The following is an 11421-nucleotide window of genomic DNA, read 5'->3' as shown; positions in this document are numbered from 1 at the left end:
AGCGCTTTCTGCCAGAGTGGTGGTGCAGAGGTAGCCCATTTTCCCATCAATGTTTTATGTAACCATTTTTTTTTTTTTGAAAATTGATACTAAAAAGTGAAAGATCGATATTATATTGGGCAGCCGAATATCACGATATATCGCCAAAACGATTATTTCCCACACCCCTAACATGAACTGTAATGAACTCTTCAGTAGGTTTATGATTATTTGAGTTATGTAGATCTATATTAAAGTCCCCATAGATGAAGAAGACCTTCTGAGTTGTAACTGTCTATGTTTTCTCAAAACATTTTCTAAATATTTCCATATTTTAACCAGGAGCTTTGTATATACAACTAACAATTACATTTTTTGACTTTTCCATAAATATTTCAACTGTTAAAGACTCAAATGCATTTTTAGTCACTCTGGTCACGTTTTCTACTATTTTATACTTTGAGTCTTTGTCAACATACAGAGCTACTCCTCCCCCAGTTTTTCCTTCTCTATTGATATAATTGAACCCATAACTATTCTTCTCAAAATCAGCCCCTTTCTCATGAGCGATCCATGTTTCAGAGATGGCTATGATGCTGAATGGCTGTTTAAACTGGTTCAGACTGTCTTTGATGTTGAAGTTTGCATAGGAACCTCTACTATAGAGAAAGAGTATCTACTTGAACTGCTCTGTTGAATTGATCAGTTGTGTAGTAGCAGCAGCTATCAACAATGTCATATAAGATGTTATCTGGATCCACTTTGTCTTCCATGCCCTGACTTTAATAATCTGTGTAGCTGAATGTTTGCAGTTTCCAGGTTATCTGCACTAACAGTTGTAGGTGTTAGTGTTGTGTCCATAAGTGAGAAAGAATCAGTTCCTGTAACTTGTGACATGGTGAGAGTGAGTCCTGCGTGATATGACCTGAGCTCCAAATGATCCTCAGAGAGTTCAGTCATATTTATCCAGTTCTGTCATGACCAAAACTTTCACCTCCTCCAGTGTTCCATTCAGTTTGATTAAGACCTTACAGTTCGTGGTCAGCGTGGACTGGACCTTCTGCTTCCTCAGGAAATGGGCCTTCCTTGCGACATCAACGTTCTTCTTGGTCAGGTTCTCGTTAATGAACACGTCCGACCCCTTTAGCAACCTGCCCTGTTTCAGCAGAGCAGCTTTTTTCCGGTTACTGAGCCTCATGATAATCGTCGGTCTGTTGTTGTTCCCTCGTCTCTGGAGCAGTTGCCGCGCTTCAACAGGGTCATAGTCCAGCTTTATTCCCGTCGACAAGAGGAACGAGGCCACATGTTCCTCTGTGGACTTTGTCTCATCGGGTGACGGCTCACCAGCCGGACAGGGCCCTGCCCGCCAGCGTCAGAGCGAGGCTTGACACGCAGTCTGGTGATAATCACATCATTCATTCTGGTTTGTTCCAAGTCAGCCACTATGTCTTCCAAAACTGCAAACCCTTTGTCCTTTTCCTCATTAAGCAGTCGTAAAGCCTTCATTTCTTTAAGCAGGTTCCAGAATGGACTTTTGCTGGAGTCAAATGGCCGAAGTTTCTCCAGAAAGCAAATCCAACGCTTTCCTTTTCTCCTCGAAATCCTCCAAGGTTTGATTCTTCTTAAGGCCCATGCTGGCAACAGGAATGTAATGCCACGCAACAGCCAGAGTCAGAGTGAAATCAGAGTGAAGGATTGTTGGTACTCGGCCTCCCCGTCCAAAATGTCTGGGCATGTAAAAATTCAAATAGCTGGAGGGAGTCGCCCCGTTTAGGCTTGTATGGTCCTCTTGCTGCTGCCAGGTTTCTGTGAGACAACAAAAATCTATCTGATTATCCCAATTTAAGGCCTTAAATAACATTTTGAGAAGAAAGATGTTTAATAAAGCACATTTAATATATATATTAATTTGCTTATTTTGAGTTATATTAATCTTAATTATATTATCATGATTAACCCATTTAACATTATTTTCTAACAATCATAAATATGGATTTCCACTCTTTTTGGTCTATCTCATAAAATCCCAGTAATTTACACTTTTTTAGGGGTAAGGATATAAAAATGAGAATAATTAGAGTGGGTTTGAATATTTTTGGAGGCTCAATCTTCTGTGTTATCTGAAATCTTTTCAGCTTTTTGAAGATTTTGTCTATAAAAGGCTGAGTTTCAGTTGTTTTCGGCAGATATACTTGATAAAAACAGCGTCGGTGCAACAATCAAATTTAAGCAATGTCTTTTTGTTTTCTGTATTCTCTGGAGACACCTTTCCAGCTGATAAAAGAAAATGAATTCTGTGTTTTTCTAAACATCTAAAAAGCTCCAGTTAAATGAGGACACGATCGGTTCTCCAACCTTTGACTGTTTTCTAATATTCTCATTAAAAATTAAGACTGTTGTTTTGCTTGCTGACATTTAACTGAACAAATCTCCAATAAATAGGGATCAATAGTGAAAGTGATCGTTCATCACAGCCTCACATCTCCACGCCTTGTCCTGCAGCCATTAAGACGGCTGCACTTTAAGAATGAGGCTCTCGTTTTAGCATATTTTTATACCCCCATTAAAAAATGATTTCCAGCTCCCATTCCTCCTATTAAGGGGCTGAATCAGTGCATTAGTCTGTGCCGCTCTCTGTGACACAGCGTCTGAGTGGACCTTTCATCAACCGTCCTTCTTACAAGAGGTAGCCTGGGCTTCTTTGAGGACTACTTTCAGTGGCGGATTGATCCACGCTCGATGCTCTGAGGACTTTGGGGTCAATCAAAGTTCTCAGTGTGTGTACTTGCTGAGGAAAGTATGTGTGAAACACTTATGGCCTCTTAAGCCTTTTTGAACAACAAAAAGAATCCTTCAGTTTGAAGATGAGAGCAGATGAAACATTTCTTCTCATGCTTTAGCGGCTCATCAAAATGCAGCAGAGCGGGCGGAGTTTAACAGCAGTTAGAGCGATGCCTTGTTATTCTGACCATGTGTTGTTTTTTTTTTGCAGGTGTCCACTGTGATAGCATGTGTGCCGAGGGCCACTGGGGGCCGAACTGCTCCTATAGCTGCACCTGTGAGAACGGGGGTTCCTGCTCCCCGGAGGATGGTACCTGCATGTGCGCTCCTGGATACCGTGGCACCAACTGCAGGAGAAGTAACTGCCTGTTTTTAACTCACCATTTGGTTCCACCAGCTTATGCTTGGCTGTTAATACTCTGTTTTTTCTGATCATCATCCTTAAAGATGATTGCATCTAAATTCTGAATTTAGGCTCATATTAAGTAAAAGATGTGAGGAGAAGTTATGGGTCAGGAGGTTAGAACAGATTTTCAGCAGTTTCATGAGCTTCTGCAGAATAGAAGACCATGAACGCCTTCATGGAAGCTGTGTAAATGAATCTGCTGTGATCAGCCTGTTTTCCAGTGTAGTCCTGTTTCTCTGACTGTGACTAACTGGATGTGCTCTCTTCGTCCTCTGGCATGGGAGCTGGCTCGGAGCTCGTCTGCCTGGCTGTGTGTTTCCTGGACGGGGCCGCCTTTTACAGGTGCCTTTTGTATCTATGCTTCTTTTTCTATGTCTGCTTCTGTCTCCTTGAACCCCAGTCGGCCTCGGCAGATGGCCGCTCACACTGAGCCTGGTTCTGCTGGAGGTTTCTTCCTGTTAATAGGGAGTTTTTCCTCTCCACTGTCGCTACAAGCATGTGAGGGATTGCTGAAGAGTCAATGAGTCGATGCAATCAACTGGTTTTCCTTAGATAGAAAACTTTGAATCAATTTGACTGGATGATCTGGTTGAACTGTAAAGTGCCTTGAGATGACTTGTGTTGTGAATTTGGCGCTATATAAATACGGTAAACTGGATTGAAATTGAATTGATCCCGGAACCATCAGAACCATCATTGATCAACAACTGGTAGAATCTCACTGAGCAGGGGTTACTTCCAAGAAACTCTGGACGGCTCTACATCTAGAGTTAGATTGATTGTTCTGATTAGAACAGAAGAAGTGTTTAGGAGTAGGAGATTCTCCGGGAAGGTTCAGTTTTCCAAATGTTTGGAGGAAAAAGGAACATCCAGCCCGTAGTCAGCAACCAGTCCCTCTGAGGTTGTATCATGGTGAGGTCTTGGAGCAAACCTTCAGGACTTCTTCTTGATTCAAATGTGACTCTCCTCTGGACCTCAGGGGAATGAAGACAGATTGCAGAATTAGGCTGGGCAATTCACTGCATCTGCAATATAGTAGCAATTAAAAAAAAATGCTCTTTTCAAATCGCAGATTCAAATTTCGGTCACAATACATTTAACAAGAGCAAAAAACTAAATATCTCCTTCCAGCCCTTTAGGTGGTGGTAATATAATTAAAGTGGGGTTTGCTGTCGCGTAGAAGGAAACAGAGAGTTGCACCTAGATCTATGTATTATAGCAGAAATAAGAACTTTTTCATGCAAATGTTACAAAAAGTCCTGCAACACAGGGTTCTGGACAAGCAGGCTTTCAAGGTCAAAACTGAAACCCTGGACGAAAACATTGACGTGAAAATCGCAATAAAATCGCAATATTGGTTGAAAGTAATTGTAGTTTTGATTTTTGGCAAAAATTGTTACTCAGAGCCTCTTTTTTTCATGTGCTTTTGTTTTTTTTTTTTTTTGTTCTGGGTTATTTTCTCCATGTTAGCTTTGAGACAAAGCTCTGCTTTCATTCTCTGCCCTCTGATCTTTCCTCTGGCCTGAGTTTCTTCTTTCAATGTATTTTACCTTAACAACCTGGACCCCTGTGGCTTTTTAAAGGGGATTATTTCTCTCATCTTCATGTTGGATGTTTGATGTTTTTCATCCATCCCCCATGAACCCAGAAACAGGAGGAATCGTTGTCCAGTGAAATGACCTGTAAAATCCCCACCAGGCTGGGAGGAGAAACGGCCTTCCTACCACATCTCTGGAATTGGTTTTGTCTATTTGCAGACTTTGTTCTTGCTGAGTCTGAGCACTGAGACCCACTCTGGATCTCTTCAGCTTCTCTGTGGATCAGAGCAGAAGATTTAGGACTTTTCAGTTCACAGTTTAAGCAATTATCTTAATGAGGAGAAGCTGTAGTGAGAGCGAGGCAGGAGAGCAGCCTGCGAGGGTCTCCTCACCACTCAGAGCAACATCAATTAAAGCTAATTAAAGGCTTTAGGAAGATGTGTGGGTGTGGCTCTGCACTGGAAGGAAAATCCAGGCCAATGGAAACAGCAGACTGACCCAAAGGAACCAGAATCCCAGTTATTAGTCCTTTCAGCTGAACCTTGTCTCCTCTGCAGCCTGCTCTCCTGGTTTCTACGGCCATCGCTGCAGCCAGTCGTGTCCTCAGTGCGTCCATAGCGATGAGGCGTGCCACCACGTTACCGGCCGCTGCAACTGTCTCCCCGGCTTCTTCGGCTCCCTCTGCAACCAAGGTCAGTTCTCCACAACTCTCAATGAAAAACTCCAAAATAAAATCCAACTGAACTCATGATGAATGATGCAACCAAAAACACGTCTAAATGTGATTTACAGTCCTTTAAGTAAAACCGGAGTTGTTCCAAAGTTTATACATCTGATCCAGAAGGAGGATCATCAGAGCTGCACCGCAAATCAGAGGTTTCCATCCACTCCTCACCTTTGGGACTTTATCTCACTTTAACCTTTTCATGTTTCAGTTACACAATTTAAGACAACAACCAAATACGAGTGGTTGATTTTATAACAAACTAGAGGCTCATCATCTAAATATTTACATGGGAGGTGCTGAACCTGAACCTGATAAGGCTGAGGTCTGCTGACTTCGGCTAACAGAACTCAACAGAGGAGGGAGGTGGGATAGAAGAGGGAGGAGGGAGGATAAAGGAGGTAGGTAGGAGGAGGGAGGAGGTCCAACGATTGAAGGAAGGTCTACCAACGTTGGGGAAGTCTTTCCTGCAGACTAATCCGCTCTGCAGGAGTCCAGATCGTTCAGAATCACCATTTGACCCAAACTGTCCTCAGATGAAAGAAATTGGTCAGCTGGTCTGGAAGCAGCCAGGCTGAAATAACATCAAAGTCCTGATCCAGATTCCTGTTTGGTCTACAGGAGATGTGGTCTGATTACTTACAATTAGTAGAAAAACATTTTGGGAGAGAAAAGTACTTTAACAATTACGTTTTACATTAAATCAAGTGATACGTAAAGTTATCAGAACTTAAGTTTCCCTTTAGACAAATGGAGAATTAATACTATGTTAAAACTAAATGGATTGAAAACATCTCACCCCAGCTGCTCTCAGCGTATAAATCAAAATCACATCATCAGCATAAGAACATTGCTGCTGCATTTATAAAATAAGAGTCTAGTTTTATGTAAATATGAGGTTTTTATAAATGCAAACCTCTGAAGCAGCCATGTCAGAACTTGTAGTTATGTTTATAAAACATCCCCCCTTTTTTTCTTTATTAAATTTCAACTGTTTCTGGTATATTTAATGAAAAAACAAACAGATTTTGGTATAAATGAGTGGCCTGTATAAAGCTGCTGCTCCTAAAAGGCACAGGGGAGCAGGATGCCTCCTAGGAGCCTCCCACCGGACGGAGGAGAACCTGAGAAGGACCCAGAACTTTATTTCAGCTGCTGCAGCAACAAAGCCAACACTGGAAAAAATCTAAATCTGTATCAGTCATTGAGGAGGTAAAAGAGACATTTTGCCAATGGAACAAGACAATTTACATTTAAAATAAGAAAACACAATTAAATTGTCTTATTTCAAGTGCATTTTATCTAAATATATTATTTTAAGGGTTAAAAATACTCATTCAGTTGGCAAATCATCTCATTTACCTACTCAAATTAAGGTTAATACACTTCATTTAAGATTTTTTTTCCTTATTTCTAGATTGTTTTTCCAGTGAAGTGCTGATCACTAGTTTAAAATGATTCTGCTCTATTTCAGCTTTATTTGAGTTTCTTTTTAATAGAGACTTTGACTTAGACAGATTTATTTTGTCATTTTTGTATACACAAGTGTATACAAAAAGAAATTTCTTTTAAAACAGCTCCAGACAATTTCATTTTTTAAAGTTTAGCCTTGAAAAACAGTAATAAAAGAATTAAAATAAATAGTTATATAAACAAATGACTGTATATTTACAGTTCTAAAAATTTTTTTTTTTTTTTACTCATATGTCTTCTGCCGTACTTACCTTAAGTTTCAAATAAAAGCAGTGAATAAACTTCATGCTAGTTTGAATATCTTTAATCACAGTGTTTGTACTTCCAGGCCAAATTCCTCTTGTTTTTACAGCCGGAAAAAGTCCAGACTTTGAGGTTTTTCTGAGTTTTATATGTCGCTCCATAACTTTCCACCTGAGATCTGCAGTCACTTCTCTACTGAGACGTTAAAATGTTTTGTTTGTTCTCCTGCAGCGTGCCGAGCTCGGCATACAGAACCCAGACCGTTTTATTATCCTGTCGATAAGACAGACGTGCAGCAGAATTGATTTTGTAATCAGTGCTTTCAGTTTGACTGTAGTGCGCAGGAGGTGAACCAAGCGGAGCTGCTAATAAATGTTCCACCTCCTGCACAAATGAAGCTTTTTCGTTGGGAAACCCTGACATCTTGTTAGCGTTGAAGCTGCAGCCTGCAAACACAAGCATGCCCATTCAATGTCTACATTTCATTAGCAATGAAAGAAATCCAAACCTTGAGCTCTCCATCTGTATGGCCATGTCTTTATTTTCTTAAAAGAGGCTTTAGTCTTCTCTATGTTCCACCCAGGGTCAGCGCCTCTGCTAAAGTCCTCCTAATTCTCTGGCGATGACAGCGGCTGGCCTGGGGTCAGCTTCAGAGTGAATTTCTCAGTCAGCTGCAGAAAATTGTGCTGTGAAATATTCATCATCATTAAACATGAAAACCTTTTTTCGTTAAGCTCCATCTCTCTTTCTGCTGGACTTCGCTCCAGTTTGATAGTTCAAACCACATGAGGTGCTTCCACCTCTCCTCCAATTCTTTCAAATCACATTTTGTTCAGTTTACTTTTTTTAAAGATCATATTCTGAATCTAATCAACAAAAACACTCCGATCTGCTGGTGATCCCAGTCAGTCCATCTGACAGCCTTGGCTCGGCCCCGCACAAAAGCTAAAGAATTGACGAGTGGCGGCCCCTTTATTTATACTGTATGTAGCGTAAACACACACACACACACACGTGTGACATGTTTAAATATGACCACTAAATGTTCTCGGCAAAATCTTAAGCAGCTGAGGCTGATCAGAAGAATTGTCTATTTATTCACCTCCACAGCAGCATTGTTGCGGCCGCGGACGCGCCATGTCGTCAGGTCAGTCAAATAAACTTCTCACAACACCCATTGTTCTGGTGTTACTTATAACTTCATCTAGCAAAGATAGGGAACAAACCCTTGACAGAAACTGCTGAGTTTTCGGCTCCATCAGAGCGTTTTTAAGCTATGACCACCTTCTCAGGCTTCTGCAGGTGAAGGCGATCTAAAGTTCTGTTCGATCTAAAGCTGTTCCTGCCTCTTGAGGCAACTTCTTCAGGTTAGAGCCGCTGTAACCTTCATGTTAAACTAAAGGAGCTGCTTTCTGACCATGTAAGGAGGGGAAGATAAGGTTCTGTATTTTCCTGTCTCCACCAGCCAGGCTTATGTTTAGCAGCTCGACAAAAACTTCATAGAAACTGCATCAGCGGCATAACCAGTTAGAATGAATGGCTGGTGGGGGTACTTCCCACACTGCAAAAACGATCTAGAAATAAGTAAAAATGTCTTTAATTGAGTATATTTACCTTTAATTTGAGTAGGTAGATAAGATGATTTGCAAATGGAGTGAGCATTTTCACTCTCAAAATAAGATAATTAGACAATATTCAGTTGAAATAAGGGTTAGGGTTTTTTTTCTTTGTTTAAATGTAAATTGTCTTGTTCCATTGACTAGTGTCCCACTTACCTCCTAACTTGAAGAACAAATGCACTTAATTTAAGAAAAAATTACTTATCTAGATTCCAGTTTTTTCAAGTGCAATAATACAGTGGATAATCGAAATAAAGTAACAATAAAGATTTTATGAAAATTAAGAATAAAGCTACAATTTCCTTGCAAACATCTTTAAAAAATAATGATATTTATGGCCCCCCCATCTATCCTGGGCCGGGGACAACTGACCCCAATCATGGGCGTGATCACAGCTACAATTTAACATCTCTGGGAGGAAGTGGATACACTCTGCTTTACAGATATATTATTGGAGGATTCTCCACTATGAGCAGCTTGTTTATAGCCTCGTGAGACCATCCTGATCTCGCGAGCTTTCAAGGTTTCACTCTCAGATCAGTCTGGAGACTCTCCATTGAAGAAAATTTGGAGCCATTCACCAAACGAACGTCCAATCAGCGTTGGCTTTGAGGCGGGTTGAGGTGTGACGCAACGAGAAGCGCAACAGTTCAGTCTAAAGAACATGGCGGCTTCGGCCAATGAAACTAGTGTTAGCGTGGCTATCGAGCAAGTTTTATCGGAATTACAGAGTATTTCTTCACTGAAAGAAGAGCAAAACACTGCTCTGGAGGCTTTTCTCAGTGAAAAAAAATTGTTTTTGCTCTTCTCCCGACTAGTTTCGGCAAGAGTAGCCTGGCTGTTAGTACGTCATATGCTTCGTTGATCTGATTGGTTTATTTGGCCCGTCTATCACCAACATAGGCCAATCAGCTAACCAGTATTTTCACCCCTTCCCAAAATTACTTCAACGGAAGGTTTCCAGATGGATATGCGGAGCAAATCCATCTGGCAGAGTCAGGTTAGCTTATTTATGGTCAGTCTACAGCATCTCAACCAGATTTCATCTTGGACTTTGACTTGGCTGTTATTGTTTAACCCATTCAGAGATGAGCTTTATGTTTAGAGTTGGATTGTTGTTCAGTCCATTATCCAGATATGTTTCAGTAAAGCTGTACCTGGCCATCACTCTAGAGTTTTTTTGTTTTGTTTTGTTTTATTGTCATTACACTGTCACAAGTACAGAGCAACAAAATAAACTCTCTGTCTCTGTAACCCCACACTGCTCCCAGGGAGCAGTGTGGGGTTAAGGGTCTTGCTCAGGGACCCAGAGTGGCAGTCTGTGGGAGTGGGGCTCAAACTTAGAACCTCTGGCGCAATGCCCTAACCACTAGGCCGCCACTCCCCAAAGCAGACATTAGCATGAAGGGTCTTGCCTAAGGGCCCACACTGGCAGCTCATTCCCCCCAACTGGGATGCAAACTCAGGCTTCCTGTTTGCAGGATGGGTGACTTACAACTTGAGCTCACCAGCCACTAACTCGGTAAATGTGATTGTTACGTTCAAAAATGTAGGTTCATAAAAGAGAAACTGAGTCCGCACAGAATAGGGATTTTTGGCTTCTGCAGAAGGAGAGAGCGACGTTCAGCTACATCTACTCTCTGACTGACTTCTTCTGTAAAGCCTTTTTATTAGCAGATCATAACACATGGGGTGGGTTACAAAATAGTGTTCTTCTGACAAGGCAATTGATTAGGTCATAGGACAAAATGCTACTCTGATTGAATCACAGAATAGAGTGGTCTCCTGATAACTGTGATTAGCCTTGCACAAACATCAGCAATTTTCTACCACTGTTGCATGACAGTTTGCAGTAAACAGAGTTAGCATCTAATTTCTTGTTCCATATGCACATAAATTAACTTTATAATCATCATTAAATAAACCTAACAGTGATCTAACAGGATACAGACCTCCTGGATGGGTCATTGATTAGCTTCTGGAGTAATCATAGTTACCCAGCTCTCAATAGTTCTTTATTCTAATTATAGACTTTGGCATCATGAAGTTTTAGAAAAAGCTGCTAAACTTTGTTAGTCTGCTGTATTCAAAGACTTAATTTCATTTTCTCTTACAGTATTTAGGTCAGATGTGCTGCTGTTTTAGATCTTCTAGCCTACTTCATGTTGCCAGATAGGTTCTACTAAGTGATTTCCTGTTGGCTTATGAGAAACTAACAAGTCCTGAGATTGGCTGTAAAAATGGACCCAAAATGTTGTTGAGACGTTACAGATGGAGTAAACCAGAGAGCAGAGAAGCTGAGACAGTCGTTTCTTTATTTTCATCCTCAAGCTACAAGAGGAAAGTTTGGAGCTCCCATTTCTGCTGATCCACCAGTTCAGATTACCAAGGAGTCTCTGAGTGGTTTCCTGGAAACGCTCCATCTGGAAATTCCCTTATTTTCTGGGAGACTTTTAAAAATTATGTCTAAACATTAAATATGATGCCTGATATTTCAGAGAGGATTTAGAATCTCATTTCATTCAATCAGTTCCTGGATCAACAGAATAAAACTGACTCAGCTCAGCTAAGAAGAAACTAACAGGCAGTTTCTGCAACTTGGAAACGAACGATGTGTAAAAAGCAGGAAGAAATGACAGTAATCTGACAGAAATTGTG

At 40.9% G+C, this 11421-nt stretch overlaps 1 protein-coding gene across 1 annotated transcript in view; it reads left to right on the top strand.

Annotated features, from left to right (window-relative positions):
• The window catches only part of LOC107098846 (multiple epidermal growth factor-like domains protein 11), a 177937-nt gene that overhangs the window by 139927 nt on the left and 26589 nt on the right, over positions 1 to 11421 (top strand). The window contains 2 exon segments of the mRNA XM_015396704.1: positions 2972 to 3118; positions 5262 to 5396. Coding sequence (XP_015252190.1) covers positions 2972 to 3118; positions 5262 to 5396 — 282 coding nt within the window.

The sequence above is a fragment of the Cyprinodon variegatus genome, unplaced genomic scaffold, assembly GCF_000732505.1.
Source record: "Cyprinodon variegatus isolate N-32 unplaced genomic scaffold, C_variegatus-1.0 Scaffold816, whole genome shotgun sequence".
Lineage (NCBI taxonomy): Eukaryota > Metazoa > Chordata > Actinopteri > Cyprinodontiformes > Cyprinodontidae > Cyprinodon > Cyprinodon variegatus.
Note: the sequence above shows the minus strand (reverse complement) of the source record. Positions and strands in the feature narration are given on the sequence as shown.